General features: G+C 41.5%; 1 protein-coding gene across 11 annotated transcripts in view; it reads left to right on the top strand.

Annotated features, from left to right (window-relative positions):
• The first annotated feature begins 3,061 nt into the window (after positions 1–3,061).
• Positions 3,062–17,902, top strand: part of CDC42BPA (CDC42 binding protein kinase alpha) — a 324,273-nt gene continuing 309,432 nt past the window's right edge. For all 11 annotated transcript variants that reach the window (XM_080824347.1, XM_080824346.1, XM_080824345.1 and 8 more), the window contains exon 1: positions 3,062–3,643. In XM_080824347.1, coding sequence (XP_080680473.1) covers positions 3,466–3,643 — 178 coding nt within the window. In that variant the 5' untranslated portion in view covers positions 3,062–3,465. The remainder of the gene's footprint in view (positions 3,644–17,902) is intronic.

The following is a 17,902-nucleotide window of genomic DNA, read 5'->3' as shown; positions in this document are numbered from 1 at the left end:
CTCCTCCAGGCTCCTTTCCCAGAGAACACCATGCCACTCTGGCTTCCCAGGAACACTTCAAGCGCTTTGGGGCTGCTGGGGCTGCGCCTTTCTTTGGCTTAAGACCGGTTTCATTAACAAGCATGTTCACACTTCAACCGGAACATTTAAAATAACACCCGCACAATGTGTTTAGTGTCTAGTTAATTATTAAGTCTCTGAGCTTGAATTATTCAAGCCAAATTGATTGGGTTCAACCTTCTTCCTTCTCTTTGTGCCTTTTTTTTTTTTAAATAAAAATAAGTCCTCCCCTTGACTCTCTAAATAATGTGGAAAAGGTTATTAAGCAACCATCAATACCCTGGACTGTGGGTGGTACCCAAGTGCTAACAGAATAGGTAGAGAGAGGACTGGCAGCTTTACTGTTCTGTTAAAAAACATGTATCTGTATCTCACATACTTCCCCCGTTAATTAGTATTCATGGAAACCTCACATATTTAGGTTCTTTTAAGCTTGTCTTTACAGTTATTTTCAAGTTGGATAGGTAAGTATCTTGGAGTCAGTTCTATGGTGGAAAAGCTGAAGAAAGGGTTTCTTTTCTTGGTTACCCCACCTCAAGGTCAAATAGGATTGTTAAAATGTCTTGGCTTCACTATTAGCAACCATGTTGTTGAAGAACCTTTGTTGAGCTGAAGAGATGTTTATAGTATATTGCTAAGTGAAAAGAGGAGGCTATAAACCTCTCTTATTTTGTATCATTTTGTTAAAATGCGTGGGAAGAAGCCTTGCATAACAAACACCAAAACAACATTATCTGCGTTACGATTAAACATTTCGTTTTTCTTTTATTACTTGTATAATGAGACAACACATACACATAGACGTCATGGCTAGAATGATTCACCTTTTGTCTAAGAGTCACTCATGTGTCAACAGCACATGGGAAATAATACTGTCCTTATTTAAGCCAGGCCAGTGTAGACGTCGCAACTGTAGATTTCACGGGAAATTCAAGTGTTTTGTGAGTCACAGAAACTTGAATGATTCCCGTTAGCCTTCATTTCTTAGATTTCATTTCTAGTTGCTCCTCAGCTTCCATATTATTAAGAGGTAAAAAAGATGCAATTGTGGGCATTAACAGAAAACATAATTGGCCCACGGGCATAGGCAGAGAATATAAAATAATCATATTTGGGAGGAAAATTATAGAGGAGATGGCAATTTTGAGAGGAAATGACAGAAACGCAGTGACCCAGTTTGGTGATGCATTTCATTGCGGGGGCCTTCCATGAGAAATTAGTAAACAGGTCTCTAATGAAATCAAGACTAGAAAACACCTGGAAGACCCTAAATGCTCAAATGCGTCAGGGACTGTGGCAGCTGAATGACTTGCCGCTGCTGCCCAGCATCTGCAGTGCCACTGGGGCACATGTGTGGGGGCGCGCGCGTGTGTGCGTGCGCGCGCACACGGGGGCCGGAGGTTCGATGCCCGCGGAGCCCGGTCCGGACTCCCCGCATCCGCTGAACCCCTGTAGGTGGTAGCCCTGGCGGGGGACGAACAGGCAGCAGCTGGAGTGGTTCCGGAGGAGGAAAGCCAGTGGTGCGCTCAGGGAAAGTTTCGGGAGGAGAGATGGGCATTGTGCCCTTGGCACACACTCTCCCGACTGGGACGGTAGCGCCCACAAGTGTGTCACTGCATTTGTCCTGGGAATGACACACGAAGTGGTGTAATTAGACACCCGGGGAACTGCCAGTCGGCTGAGCTCGGGCACCGCATTTGGCGGGGCGGGTGGTGCGCAGGTGAGGGGCGGTAAGAGAGGCACGGTCCTCTGCAGGTCTGGGGGGAGCCTGACGCCGGTAGCTCCAGGAGGACGCCCCTCCACCCCCAAACCCAGAGCAAACGTGCGGGGCAGGTGGTGCTCCGAGCGCGCCGGGCGAGGCCCGCTGGCGGTCCGCACGAGAGGCCTCCGCGGGTCCTCCTGCATCCCTGCGTTCCACGTCGCGGCGGCCGCAGCCCCGCCGGCTCCGGCCCTCCTGTTGGGAGGTGGGGGTGCAACGGCCCGCGGCTCGCTGAGGCCTCCGCTTTGCTCCGTGCGGGCGCGGGACCGACCCGCGCTGGGCCCGCGGACTCGGGCTCGAGCGGGGGCGGCGCGCGGAGGGGGCGGTGCGCTCGCGCGCGCCCGCGGCCGGGTCGCCATATTGGATCCGGGCGCGGCGGCGCGCTTCGGGCCGGCGCGCGCGCGCGGCGGGGGCTGGGGGAGCCTCGCGGAGCCCAGGGCGCGAGCGCGCCAGGCCGGGAAGGCGGGGGAGGGGTGGGACGGAGAGGAAGGGAGTGGCTGCGAGCCCGGCTGCCGCAGCCTCTGCTCGCCTCAGCGGCGGCACCCACCCCTCCTCCTGCGCCTCGTCGGGGAAAGATGCCCTTAGCCCCGGGGCGTGAAGAAGGGGGAGAAGGAGCCGCCAGCGTCCTCTGAATCCGGACCCCCCCAACCCCCCGCCCGCCCCGCGCCAGGGCGTCGGGAGCCTGGGGCGGCCGAGGGGGGAGAGCGGCTGTCCGCCCGGCGCGGCGCAGGCCCCCGGCCGGCGACCCCCGCCATGGGGCGGGCGCGGGCGGCCGAGTAGCCGCAGCCCCCCGGAGCCGGGGCGAGCGCCGCCGCAGCCCGCGCTCCCGTCCCGGCCGCGCCGCGCGTCAGGCCCCGGCAGACGCTGCGAGGGAGATGAGGAGTTTCGTCCGGAATCCGCGGGAGAGACGACTCGCCGCGGAGCCGTGAGGAGGAGGACGCCGGGAGGAGAAAGGAAGAGCGTCCTCCGGGCGGGACCGGGCGGGCGGCGAGCCGAGGGGCTGCCTCGGGGACCTCGCCCCCTCCCCGGCCGCCGCCGCCGCCGCGCCGCCGCGCCGCCGCCGCCGGGGCGCTCTCCCAGCGGCGGGCGGCAGCCTTTGCAGCAGCGCCGAGCTTTTCCCTCCCCCATGTACCTTCTGGGGCTTTCCTCCCTTTTCCGTCTTCCTCCTTCCCGGGAAGTGAATTGCTGATGCGGATCGGACCCGATTCATTAATGATGCAGCCGGATTCGTTGCGGGATTGTGTTGCACGAGCTGAATTTTGAATGAAGGAGAAGAGTTGTATTTTGTTTTCTTCTTCTTCTTCTTTCTTTTAAAGAAGTCCTGACTCTTTGGTTCGCTGTACTTTTAATTATTATTTTATTTAAATATACGACTTAATTGTATTATTCTTTGTAAGATGTTTTAGAGATCTATTTTATGGTAACTTTCCCTCCCGATACATGCATCTGTGCGGGATCGAAGACGCTTCGGTGACGGGAGCTTCCTGGCGTGTCGGGGTGTCATTCAGTACCTGCCGTGCACGACAGTGGTGTGTGGGACGAAGGGTTTATTTTTAAAACCGCACCTTTTAAAATTTAGGATCACATACTCGTAGTGCAAACCGTAATACTCACTGAAGGAAAAAGCGGCGGACCCCGAAGCAAACATGTCCGGGGAAGTGCGTTTGAGGCAGTTGGAGCAGTTCATTTTGGACGGGCCCGCTCAGACCAATGGGCAATGCTTCAGTGTGGAGACGCTGTTGGATATACTCATCTGCCTTTATGATGAATGCAATAATTCTCCGCTGCGAAGAGAGAAGAACATTCTTGAATACCTGGAATGGGGTGAGTTTGTATTTTTCAGTAAGCTCCCTGTAGGTGGGCGCTGGGATTTAATTGTCGCAGGGGAGTTACCGTGAGTAAGCTGTCGACTCTGTCATCAGTATGTAGATAGGCGGATAGATGGTCCGTGTACCATGTATTTATAACAGAGACTTAAATAATGGGTATGGTACGTACATTTAAATGTATGTGCAGTGAAGGCATAGGTACCAATTATTCAAGATTTTTTTTTTTTTTGCTAAGTTTTTGGTAGATATTTTCCCAAGAGTAAAACCGTGCGACTCAATTATTGCCTTGATTTAATGTGGAGTTTAGAAGGAAGAACTTATGTTGAGAGGTCAATAGTAAGAGATTTTGAATAATTCTGTGATGAGCAAAATGGATTATTGCTCACAGTTGCCTAACGCATGGCGGAATAGCACACATTCAGTTGAAAGGTATTTATTGGTGGAAGCATTCCTTCCCGGTCTTTGGAAATCACTCTTGAAAAGGGGAGGAGATAGTGAAACGTCTTAGGTCAACAGGAACAGGAAGGTGGTGATCTCGGGGATTTGTTTTCATCTCCCTATGGTACAAGCAAAGGAAACTACTAAACATGGGCTTTCCAAAAATTGTCATGTTTTTAAGATAGAATGACATAATAGTTAAAAAATTTTGTGATAGTACTTGGTGGAGAATGTTTGGGAACAGCTCCCACTTCAGGGTTAGACGGACTATAAATTTAATGCAGATCTAAACCGGTGAGATTTTTGTCTGCATTTCCCGAAATAGAGATGTGACTTCGAAGACCCGCTGTAGTGCCATAGATCAGAGATGAGCGCAGACGCTCCATGTGACCTTCAGGCTTGAAGGCTTGGCTTAAGTTCTGCTTCCCGTGTTACACGCGAGCACTTTCCAACATCCAGCGGCTCTGTTGCAACAACACACATCACCACCCACACCTGTGTTGGTACATTGGCTTTTGAGGGGTATTAGCTAAAGAAGTGTTTGTACCTTTGGAATATTAATAATTTTAGTTTGTTGGAAAATGTTTGTCCTGAAATGTCTTTGTTCCCAAGTAAAGCTGTATTTTCTTGAAGTAAAAGTCAAGCGGTGACTATTTTGTTCATTTATTTTTTTGATTTGAAATTTATGAAAAATGAGTTGGTCAGAAAAAAAAATTAGTTGGTTAGGTAGCTAACTCATCCAAGATGGCCTATAGATAATAACTTTATCCAACTTGCCAGTATCAGAAGTTTTCTAACAAGTTGATGTCATGAGATATTTAAAAATGTGTGCATATGTGTATGTATTTATAAATGTGAACAGGATGATTTTTACAAACAGACCGCCAGGCTTATACTAGGAATGTAAGAATTCTAAACTATCTTCTCTCTTAAGAGTGAGACAATTTTGATTGACTTTGGTACTGGTTTCATATGTCTTTTATTTTTATGTGTAGAGTAAAATATTTTGCAAAATGTATGTTGTTTTGCATTCCATGTTTCCTAGATTCAGAGTTTTTTTTTCTTTTCTTTTTTTTTTTTTAGTGTTTTGAAAATTTAAAGAAAAGGTTTAGGTATTTTTAGAATTTCAGTTCTTGAATTAAGTACCATAGGGACACTCTCGACTATGATCATGATTATCAGTTAGTAATTTCTTTCTCATCTACAAAATGATGGGAGAACTGTATGTGTGTACCAGTAATAAATATGATTTTAAAATTATGGTAAAAGAGAAAATCGTATCCTCGGTTGCCTTTTGGTTGAGTTTACATAGTTTCATGCAAGAAGGTATTTTGCTGTTTTGCTAGAATAATTTATATTTTTTCACCAAAGATGTTTTCTTGGATTTTGTTTCTTATATCTCTATTAAAAAAACTTGCTTATGCATATTTAGTTTAAGCCAAAAGTCAAGTAAGTATTTGGCCAAATATACTTTATTTTTCTTAATATGTTTTGAGTATTTCAAACCAGGGACTTTGCACAGTTTAAAGTAAGTTAAGTTTTAGTGGTATCCTTCGTATTTTGCCTTCTTAGAAGTCTGACAGGATGTAACAAAAATGTACAGTCTCCAGTAAACTCGTATTGTTTTTCTCAGTAGTAGAGAAAAAGAGTCTAGAATTTTTAAGGAATTTGTATGCTGTTGGGGTAGGCAGTGTCTAATCAGGCATTTTTAAGTGTGAGGTCTCAAAAGTGGGAGTTACCAACCATAGACATTTAGGTAAGGACTAAGAAAAAGTTCAAAATGGAAAAGCTGTCAAAAGATGTATCTTGAGTAGTGTATTTATTATTTTTAAGTTATTTGAGAATTTAGGTTAAGAATGCCAGTCTGTTCCTCCATTTAAGTATTAAAATAAATCAGCTGTTGTTTGCGTTGGACTTGATTGCTACATTTTGGGGACATGTCCTATGTTATTCTTATCATCTAATATTATATAAAAAACAGATGAAGTTTCCAGATAGTGAAATGACCTCAATTTAATTTCTTAAACATTATTTTTTTGGTTGGTATTGGAAATTTATAGGGATTGTTCATTGGGCTTAAATATGATAATTCTGATTTGCGTTAAATGATACACTTTTTAGTTTGAGTTTTAAAAGACTCAATGTTTTCAACAGTAGAGCAGTAGTAGTTAAATACTCTGTATTACATGGTGTATATTTGTATTTGGCTGTTTACTTTAATGAATGTGTCATCTAGTTATGCCTTATTTTTATGCTGATGATAGGCTTCTTTAAAAAATGGAGTCAGCCAAGGTTCTGTCTGCCTTGCTTCCTTTCCATCAGTTTCACTTTATTCCTAGTTATGGTCCATTTCACTTTTACATTGGTATAGTTAATGTTTTGCTCATTATAGTATCATGACAAAAACAACTGATATTTTACTCAGATATGTTTTTTTGGTTGGGAGGAGGGCAGCAGCATTCCTTGCTTGTGCTGATGGCTTGAGGGAGGAAATAAGTAGAGTTTTAGAGAGGAAGAAATTAAGGCAGTGAGCAATAGAGCAAGGGGATAAGAGTACCTTAAGGCCATGGACCACTTAGATTTAATAATATATATTTTCTAGTTATATCCAGTAAGATTTGAAAGACGTTTGTGTCCTTGTTTTTTAACTGGTGAAATGATAATGGTTTGTATGTTTGTTTATAAAGTAATAGTTTTGATGTCAGTAGTATAACTTTAGCATAAGTTACAATACAGTTGTGGGAGTGAGAATAACATTTAAATTATAAACTAATTTGCTAACAGTGACTAAAATGAGTGCATTTTTCATTGAATTGGCTACCCTCTACTTTGAAATAGGAAATTGGAATTTTAGGGAATTCTTTACCAACTTACTTAAAGAATACATGTAGGATAATGTTACTCAATACAAAAGAAGCAAGCAAGGCTATCTGTATAACTTTTTTTTTTTTTTTTTTTTTTTTTTTATCTGTATAACTTTTTTGATGGTTTCTGAATCTTGTACTTTGGACTATTTCACTTAAAATTATCCTTAATATAATTTTATAGGTTATTTAGTGTATGCACACACATACATCTAAATGATTAATAATAAGCTTGTTACTAGAGCGCTTCAGTGGGTACTGTGGTTTAAACTTTTCACTGGGGTAGTTTTAAAGCTAATTCACATTTTTTCAGGTGTGGGTCAATTAAGTGAGGTGGAAATGCCTTCATTAGAAGTATCTGAATCTTTTCTAGGACACCTGGTTCTTCACTTCTGTGGCTCCTTACTAGCTTTATATCAGTAGAATTTGTCATACCAAACTATCAAAGTGTCCGTTTCATACAGATGGTTAAGTTTATTTTTAAGTCCTCAGGATTGTCATAAATGTCATTGGAAATACAGATTGGGCACTTGTTTCCTTTATACTAGTCATCTATTATTATTTTCCTAAGAATAATAGTGAGGAAGTAGAATTTTTTGACCTAATACAATGCTGGTACATGGTAGAAGCAAGTTCAATAATTAGTGGCTATTTCTTTAGCGTTTCTCTTTTGTTTCTGTTTTTAATAGAAGTATAGCTAACACAGTATTATATTATTTTCAGGCATGCAATACAGTGATTCAGCAATCCTATACATTTCTCAGTGCTCATCAAGATAAAAGTACTCTTAATCCCTTTTATCTGTTTCACCCATACCTCCCATCCAACTTCCCTCTGGCAACCACCACTTTGTTCTGTTGAAGAGTCTGTTTTGTTGGTTTGTTTCTTTTGCCTTCGTTTGTTTTATTTCTTACATTCCATATATGAGTGAAATCATTTGGTATTGTGTGTGTGTCTCTCTCTTTTAAGAATTTATTGCTCTGTGAGAATGGGCATGTTAGGAGTAACAGTTTAAGAATTTTAGGAATTTATTTTTCAAATGGATATGTAGGGCATACCTTAGTATTAAAAACAAATAGCATAACGTTGGCAATTTTCTGAAATATTTCATAATTCCTGGGAGTTGATTAATATTATAGAGGAAGCCCAGGCTATTTTAGGGTAAAGGAACCAAACTTGGTACGAATTAATAATTTATTATTCTACTCTTCAGTGGCAGTCACAAAATTGCTTTGAAATCTTTTCTCCTTTGGCACTCTTATTGCCAGTATGTTGTATATAGTAGCCCATTGTATTTCATCCTATTGATTTTGATGGATTTTAAAGTCAATTTACTAAGTCCAACCAGCGTTTAAAAAATTAAATAGACCAGAATAGAAAATAACAAGGATATCATGTTTAGAAAGAATAATATTTTCATGCAAAACTCTTGTGTCTTCCTGTATTTCTGCTATAGATTTGGATCCAAAAAGTTTGAAACTCTAGTGTAGATGAAGCTTAAATATGTTGTTTGAAAGCAAAAAGATTTTCCTCTTATGAACCAAGTTCCTCTTCCCTCCCCCCGCCCCCAAACTGCACAGGATAAAATTAGGGACAAACTTAAGAATTTAAAGAAGAGGAATTTAGGGAGGAGCAAGAAACTTGGAAGGAGGGGTGGAGAACAGGAGAAAGGATGACTGATAAAAATGAGCATGAATATAGTATTTTCCTGGGTTGCTACTTAAATCTGCACTGTGAATAGGTATGTTTAATTTACAAGACCTTAATGAACAGAGAAATTGACTTCACTCCTTTGGTTTTTTTTTTTTTTAAGATTTTATTTATTTGACACAGAGAGAGAGAGAGAGAGATCACAAGTAGGCTGAGCAGAGAGCCCAATGCAGGGCTCCATCCCAATACCCTGACCCTAGTTGAAGGCAGAGGCTTAACCCACTGAGCCACCCAGGTGCCCCAACTTCACTCCTTTGTATTGTCTGAGTCTTTGATGGTTCATTTCCTTTTCCTTTGACATTTTTCCTTCTCTGACTTTGGAGTCCTGGATGTTGGCTCATTGATTGTCAGAGTTGGAAGTCTGTTGAACATGAGGGATGATCATACGACTTGTAGAAATTGGTATTAGTTTTTTGCTTATATCTTCCCATTACTTCAGATGAACTCTAGAGTAGATGCAAGTGAGAAGGATTTTGCTGCTTCCATGGATTTTCTGATCCCTTTCTACTCATGAAACTACCAGTGGGAGTGACTTCAAGTTTTCAGAAGCTATGGCCAAGAATTGCTCCGCTGCTTTCACTGTATGTTAAATGAGTCAAGAATTTCTTTACATAATTTTTCGAATGACCCCACTGTAAGTATAGGTCATCCCAGATGCAGGAATGGCTGTTTCTTTCTCTTCCCCACTGATGTCCATCAGAGCACTTGGATCACTCTTCCCAGCTATTTGCTTTGTTCTTTCTTCCTAGTGTCCACCTCTATTCCATCTGGTACATGGGGGAATGGCTAACCTTATATTGGCTAACCCCCATTCTAATGCTTCTTTATCTGCTGCTGTAGGAAGGCAGCTCTTTAGCTCTTGTGGTAACAGAAGGTATGAAGATCTGGGTCCCCACTCTCCCATCTTGCTGTTTGACCTTTAATTTTTTCCTCTTATGAACTGTTTGGTTCTATTTTGGAATTAGGGCTGCTTCACTCTAGCCCCATCCCTAGTTTCAAAATGTGTTCTGGAAACCCAGGGGATATTAATAGGTGCTTTGTGGTAAGGGAGGGAAGGGAGATGTTTATGTGGCTAAATAAATTTGGGAAACTGTTTTAAACAAAATTAAACATCAGAAATACTGCCAGTTATCCTAGAATTTGTACAGTTGGTATGATTATAGAACCATATTTTTAAAGAATATCTGGAAGATGTATGGCAACCAGTGTTCCATGGAATACTCTTTGGGAAATGCACTTTTAGTACAAGGTCGTGGTGTTCCTTGTATGAGGATTAGAGAGAGATAATTTTGGGATACTGTGTGGTTTGAGAGAATCTGAATCTGAATAAATTTTCTTTTTCTTAGTGGTTGTGGATTTTTAATTGTCTATTGTGTGATAGTCATGCAAACTGAGAGAAACTTGATCGTGGTGGTCTAGCACAAGTGTGATGGTGATGAACAAGTACATCTAGGAAAAGCACCCTAAAGTAGAGTGAAATTAGATATAAAGTAATGAACCAGTGCTATCAGCTCCTACAGTCCTTAGAATTACTGAGAATACTATTTATGACCTTTTCTTGGTCTAATTAAACTTGCTTTTCAAGTATAGGCACTCACAGTAAATACAGAAATTCTCACTTTATCTTTTGTAGCTTTAGTTATTATAATTGTTTACACGTTGCAGAAGTGTTTATCTGAAATAGTTTTATTCATTACTTAGTGATATTTAAGAGGAAAAGATCAAGGACTTGGCCAATTTTAGAATTCATTACAGTACTAAGTATTGCTTTTTGTAAGTTACAGTGTTTTAACTAAGCTGTTGGTTTCAGACTGTTGAACTAGTGTGGAATTTCCTTATTACCTATAACATATGTATGAAGCTATGGGCTTCAAGTGCCACCACCTATTTATATCTGGTGTAAAGAAACCAGAAAATACAATCATTTTATTAAAGAGAAAAACATATATACAGGCACACCTTGGAGATACTGAGGAGATACTTGGAGATACTGAGGGTTTGGTTCCAGACCACTGCAATAAAGTGAATATCCTAATAAACTGATTCAAATGATTTTTTTGGTTTTCCAGTGCATGTAAAGGTTATGTTTACATTACTGTGGTCTACTAAATGTGCGGTAGCATTATATCTTAAAAAAGGACATACCTTAACTAAAAAATGTTTTATTGTTTAAAAATGGTAGCCATCATCTGAGTTTTCAGCGAGTTGCAATCTTTTTGCTGCTGGACGGTCTTGCCTCCATGTTGGTGACTGCTGACTGGTCAGGGTGGTGGGTGCTAAAGGTTGGGGTGGCAATGGCGATTTCTTAAAACAACAATGAGTTTGCCTCATTTCATGAAGGATTTCTCTGTAGCATGTGATGTTGTTTGATAGCATTGGAGCCATGGGAAAATTTCTTTCAGAATTGGAGTCAGTCCTCTCAAACCCTACTGCTGTCTTACCAACTTAGTTTATGGGATATTCCAAACCTTTGTTGTCGTTTCAATGATCTTCACAGCATCTTCAGCAGAAGTACATTCCATTCTAGAAATCACTTTCCTTGCGCCTCCATGAGAAGCAACTTCATCCATTCAGGTTCCATCATGAGGTTGCAGCCCGTCAGTCCCATCCTCGGGCTCCGCTCCTGATTCTAGTTCTTCTGCTCTTTCCTCCCCGTCTGCAGTGACTTCCTCCCCTGAAGTCTTGAACCCCTCAGAGTCATCCCTGAGGGTTGCAGTCAACTTCCTCCAAACCCCTGTGAATGTTGATATTTTGATGACTTCCCATGAATCACAGATATTCATAATGGCATCTAGAGTGGATGAAATAGAAAGGTGAATCCTTTCCAGAAGGTTTTTGATTTACTTTGCCCAGATCCATCAGAGGAATCACGCTCTGTGGCAGCTGTAGCCAAATGAAATGTAGTTCTTCAGTATTAAGACTTGAAAGTGCAAATTACTTCATGATCCATGGGCTTAGAATGGATGTTCTGTTAGTGGTCATGAAAACAACCCTAATCTCATTGTCCATCTCCATCAGAGCTCTTGGGTGCCCAGGTGCATTGTCAGTGAGAGTAATTTTTTTTTTTAAAAAGATTTTATTTATTTCTTTGACAGAGATCACAAGTAGGCAGAGAGGCAGGCAGAGGGGGGGGGGAAGCAGGCTCCCTGCTGAGCAGAGAGCCCGATGTGGGGCTCGATCCCAGGACCCTGGGATCACGACCTGAGCTGAAGGCAGAGGCTTTAAACCACTGAGCCACCCAGGCGCCCAGCAGTAATGTTTTGAAAGGAATCTTTTTTCTGAGTAGTGGGTCTAAACAGTGGGCTTAAAAATCTTCAGTAAACCAGGTTGTAAACAAATGTGCTGTCATCCAGGCCTTGTTGCTCTGGTCACAGAGCACAGGCAGAGTAGACTTAGCATCATCCTTAAGGGTCCTAGGATTTCTGGAATGGCACCTGAGCGCTGGCTTCCCCTTAAAGTCACCAGCTGCTTGAGCCTCTCACAGGAGAGTCAGCCTGCCCTTTGAAGCTTTGAAGCCAGGCGTTGACTTCTCTTTGGCTGTGAAAGTTCTAGATGGCCTCTTCCAGGGCAAGGCTGTTTCGTCGACATTGAAATCTGATGTTGCGTGTGGCCGCCTTCGTGACTTCTCGGAGCTGGATCTTCTGGAGAACTTGCTGCAGCTTCTCCGGCAGCATCTGCTGCTTCAACTTGCACTTCTGTCCGGACGACTTCTTTCCTGAGACCTCGTGAACCAACCTCTGCCAGCTTCAGACTTTCTTCTGCGGCTCCCTCACCTCTCTGAGCCTTCCCAGGATTCAGTCAGGGCCTTGCTCTAGGTTAGGCTTTGGCTTAATGGAATGTGGTGGCTGATGGCTCTTCTGTCCAGACCACCGAAATGTCCTCCGTGTGAGCTGTGAGGCTGTTTCGCTCTCTTCTCATTCACATGTTCACTGGAGTAGCACGTGTAATTTACTTCAAGAACTTTTCCTTTGCTTTCGTAAGTTGGCTGTTTGGTACAAGAGGCCTGGCTTTTGGCATATCTTGGCTTCCAACATGACTTCCTCACCCAGCTAAATCATTCCTAGTTAACAATTTAAAGTGAGAGGTGGCTTTTCCTTTCACTGGAACACTTAGAGGCCATTGTAGGGTTATTCACCGGCCTAATTTCGGTACTGTCACATCCCATCTCGAAGAATTGGGAGGCCCAGGGAGGGGGACAGAGACTGGGCAATGGCCTGTTGGTGGAGCAGTCAGAACACACACATTTATCGGCTGAGTTCTCTGTCTTCTGCAGGCATGGTTCGCAGTGCTCCTAAACAGTTACAACAGTAACATCACAGATTACTGGTCACTGGATCACCACAACAAATGTGATAATGAAAAGTTTGAAATACAGCAAAATGTGACATAGACACAAAGCAAATGCTTTTGGAACAATGGTGCTGATGTAATGTTGCCATATACCTTCAATTCGAAAAAAAAAAAAAAAAGAATATCTAGGAAGCACAATAGCCTGACGCTATGTCACAGTACCTTTGACATTCACTTTATATCACCTCATCTCGTAGGCATTTCATCATCTCACGTGGTCACAAGAAGGCTGTGTACAGTACGATGAGATATTTTGAGAGACTCCGTTCACAGCCGTATAACTTTTATTACAGCATATTTTATAATGGTTATATTTAATTATTAGTTATTGTTAATCTCTTACTATGCCTCATTTATAAATTAAGCTTTTTCATAGGTATATACGTATAGCAAAAAATGTAGCATATATAAGGTTCAGTACTATCTGCAGTGTCCTGGCCGAGAGGTTGCTGTCCTGGAACAAGGGGGGATGATGGTAATTGGTGCTGTTTCAGCCCTATGTGAGCAACTCTCTGATTACCATAAACTTCTCTGCATATCAGGGTGGCAGATAATAAGACTAGAGGATAATTCTGTTTGATTATTTAAAGACAAATTGCTTATGGGGGACAGATTAATTAGCTTTTCTTCTCTCCCCTCTGATACACATTTATTTTTCCCTTCTTCCCCATCAACACTGTTCTTCTCTCCCCAAATCTAATTATGCTTGAAAGTACTTCTTATGTGGATGAAAACAGTCTTTTAAGAGTACATGTGAATTAGTTCAGTCATGTGCAGTCATTTAACTTTCGGTTTTATTTCAAATTGCTTAAACATCACTGTAGGCTTAATCAGTGAAAAAAAACCCCACCTATTCTGTTTGCTCTATTCATAGTGATAAAGCTTAATTAAATTTACTTAGAGTTTCCATGGTGAAGATCTACAAGTGGAGTACCTCAACCCGAAATATTCCTTTCTAAATGAATATACTGGTAAAGAACAAGGGCTTTGGATTCAGACTGACTGCTTTGGTTATTGGCCGGATGATTTAAGCAAGTTACTGAACCTCTCCCTGTTTTATCATCTGTGAAAAAATGGACATAATAGTAATAGCTTATTTTGCAAAAGGTTGAAAGTTGATTTAGGTTTATTCCTTTTCTGGTGATTTATATTTCCTTTTTTTTCTGGTTTTCTTTTTCTTTTTTTAAGTCTTATATATTCATTTGAGAGAGATCAAGAGCAGGGAAAAGGAGCAGAGGGAGAGGGAGAAGCAGACTCCCCACTGACACCCCCCCCCCATGTGGGGCTCTATCCCAGGACCCTGGGACCACGACCTGAGCAGAAGGCAGACACTTAACTGACTGAGCCACCCATTTGCCCCTTTATCTGTTTTTCTAAGTTTTTGTCTAGCATTATGATAAAGGAAGAACTAAAACACTATTGTTTTGGTAAAGTTTAATTGGATTGTATAGCTGTATTAATACTGGGATGTATTTCATCAGTAACAAATATTTATCTCTTACTGATAATATTTTATTTAAATGATATTGGCAGCATTGGAGATGTCTTTCATTATGTGGCTATGCCAACAGCATCTTATTCCTTCTTTTAGGACAAGATATTTTGCATTGAACATTTGTTATTAACTGAACTATTTTTCAGCAGATATCAAGCCAGTACCTATTCTTTGCATCACTAACAGCAAATATTATTACATGGCTAGTTATGTTTCATTTTTATATTTATATAGCTCCAGTCTGCAAGTGAGCGGTAGAGTTCTAGACCTCGACTCCGAAGATGAAAATAATCATGAAAGGTCATTGATGTATTGTTCACTTAGGACTTTTTGTGCATTAAGGGTTATGCAGCACCCATAAGTACATGTTGTGGTCTAGCAGTAAGTATGAAGAAAATGAACAGTATGCACTAGTGTTCTCTGAACTATATTTCAAGGGATATAAATGAATATTCCGAAGATTAAGAGTTCAATGAATATATAAGATTGAGAAATAGTTTTATTGCATCTTTGGCTATTACAAAACTCATTGTCAGAGTATAAGTTTTTTAGAAGTTGTGCTGTAGGGGCACCTGGGTGGCTCAGTGGGTTAAAGCCTCTGCCTTCAGCGCAGGTCGTGATCCCACGGTCCTGGGATCGAGCCCCGCATTCATGGGGCTCTCTGCTCAGCAGGGAGCCTGCTTCTCTTCCTCTCTCTCTGCCTGCGTCTCTGCTTACTTGTGATCTCTATCTGTCAAATAAATAAATAAAAATCTTTAAAAAAATTATTTAAAAAAAAGTTGTGCTGTACAGAAACCCTTTTAACCTTGTTTTACCTAGAATTTGCCTCAGTCATTTGTCTTTTGAACCCTTTTTATGAGGAACATTAACAGTTTGGGAAATGACTGTGTACTAGACTCAGTAGGTGCCGTCAGAGCCTTTGAACTGCTCATGTGACAGAGGTTGTTACTAAAATCTATCACATGGTGTTTTGCATATCGTAGCAACTTACATCAGACTCCAAAGGTGGAGGATTGAATGACTTGCCTTTATTCTTTCTCTGCTTAACATTTTTTAGCACTGCCCTTTGCAGCACCCAGAAGCTGTAGTCTTTTATTAGGTGAGCATGGAGGTCTGCACTGGATGGATGGATGTGTGTTTACATTAAGACCCCGTACATGCTTTTGAGTTCGTGTGTGCAGTTACTGGTTTGCAGAGATGCTCCCGCTCAACCTAGTCGTTTCCGTTTTCAGTACAGCTTGATCGTTTTTCAGTGCAGCTACCTCTCTAATCATTGCATTGGTCCAGAATTCGAGAGATTGTGGTGACTGTCGGGAAACAGAACAAAGCTAAGCAGACTTTATGAGGGTTTGGTAAAAGCAACATAGTTGTTCTGCTGGCAGCCAGGATCCCATCCTTAAATATCTGGTGTACTGGGAGTGGCTAATGCCCCAAGTTGCTTCATGAACAGCAGTTAAGCATTTACATCTGTCCTAAGATTTAAAAAATGCTTGTTTAAAAAGATTAGGAAAAGCTTGCAGTCGCTAAAGCCCCACTTTAAGATTGTATTGCTAGCTAAGTATGGCTTTGCCCTGACCAAAAATTATAACTAAGAAGCATTTAAAAACAGACTGAAAGCTCAGGGATGTAGTCAAGCTGACATACTGGTATGATACCATAAAGTTTCTCCATGCTCCATACTTATAAAGATTTTCCTAGAGTTTATGGTTAAAGCCACAGTAGTGTTTGCAAGTCTAGTGTGATTTCTATTTCTGCCTTTTTGCTGCATGCCTTTGTAATGTGTCACCCCATTTCTCACTGATGCATGCTAAGTTAACAGTTTTCCCCAGGAGTCCTTGCTGTGTTACATTGCATCAGGTTATGATTAAGTATGATCATTTTTGTTTCTTTAGCCTGTGTTCCTGTGGTAATCTCAATTAAGTATGGGTTATCCTGATTTTATTCAACTTCTGTGTCTATCTGGCTCAATTGACTTGGCTGTATTAAACGTATCTAAATGGATCCCATTTCTGGATCTTACCTTATTAATCATGCTTTTGTTTCTCCATTAAATGCTGAGTAATGTATAACCTCATTATTACCTGTCTCCCTAACCTGAAAATATTGTGAATCCTACCCAGGGCTTTTGTTTATTTTTTATTTTATTTTTTAAAAGATTTTATTTATTTATTTGAGAAAGAGAGAGATTGAGAGACAGAGCAAGCATGGGGAGGAGCAGAGAGAGAGGGAGAAGCAGATTCCCCTGCTGAGCAGGGTGTCTGATGCAGGGCTCAATTCCAGGACCCTGAGATCATGACCTGAGTGAGCCAAAGGCAGATGCTTAACTGGCTGAGCCACTCAGGTGCCCCAGGGCTTTTGTTTAGTAGATGGATTTTTAAAAAACACAACGTGATCCTTTGATCATATCAACATCCTGCTTAATATCCTACAATAACTGTTAATAGTTTTTGGAATGACATTTAAACTCCTTAGTGTGACATACAGAATTTTTAATGATACAGTCTTTGTCTATTTTCCTAATCTTTTTCATCACTTAAAAAACCCCACAAATTTGGGGCGCCTGGGTGGCTCAGTGGGTTAAGGCCTCTGCCTTCGGCTCAGGTCATGATCCCAGGATCCTGGGATCGAGCCCCACATCAGGCTCTCTGCTTGGGAGGGAGCCTGCATCCCCCTCTCTCTCTGCCTGCCTCTCTGCCTACTTGTGATCTCTGTCTGTCAAATAAATAAATAAAATCTTAAAAAAAAAAACCCCACAAATTTGAAACAATGTCAAACTTACAGAAGAATTGCAAGTGCAGTACAGTGTCTTTCCCTCTGAACTGTTTGAGAATATATTGCCTATTGATTTCCTATCATTCCCAAGTATGTTTGTGTGTATTTTATATATTTTCTTGTATAACCACGATGCAAATATTAAAATCAAAAAATTGACATTGATGTGTTACTATCACTATCATCTAATCTTTAGGCCTCATTCAAGTTTTGTCAGTTGTGCTGATAATATTTTTATAGAAAAAGTTCAGAATCACATGTTGTATTTGGATGTCATGCCTTTTAGTATTCATTCAGTCTGGACTAAGTCTTCAGACTGAGACTTCTGAAGATTATTGGCCAGTATTTTGCAACACTTGTAGTAACACTAAATTTGGGTTTGTTTCCTCATGATGATACGTCTTTGGCAAGAATATCCCAGAAGTGATCCCATGCAGCCCTTTTATGGACATCCTTTTCATCTAGTTCAGCCTTCAGGATCCTGCTCTGGTCCACCATGGTTTCTGTCCCCACCTGTGCTTACTTCGATCTTCCCCACCTGATGGTGTGTGTGTGTGTGTGTTTATAATTTTCTTTATATTTATTTCCCATTCTCACCTTTAAAAAATTTATTTTTTCTTAAAGA

This window comes from Martes martes (genome assembly GCF_963455335.1).
Source record: "Martes martes genome assembly, chromosome: 15".
Classification (NCBI taxonomy): domain Eukaryota; kingdom Metazoa; phylum Chordata; class Mammalia; order Carnivora; family Mustelidae; genus Martes; species Martes martes.
This window is presented reverse-complemented; position numbering and strand designations above follow the sequence as displayed.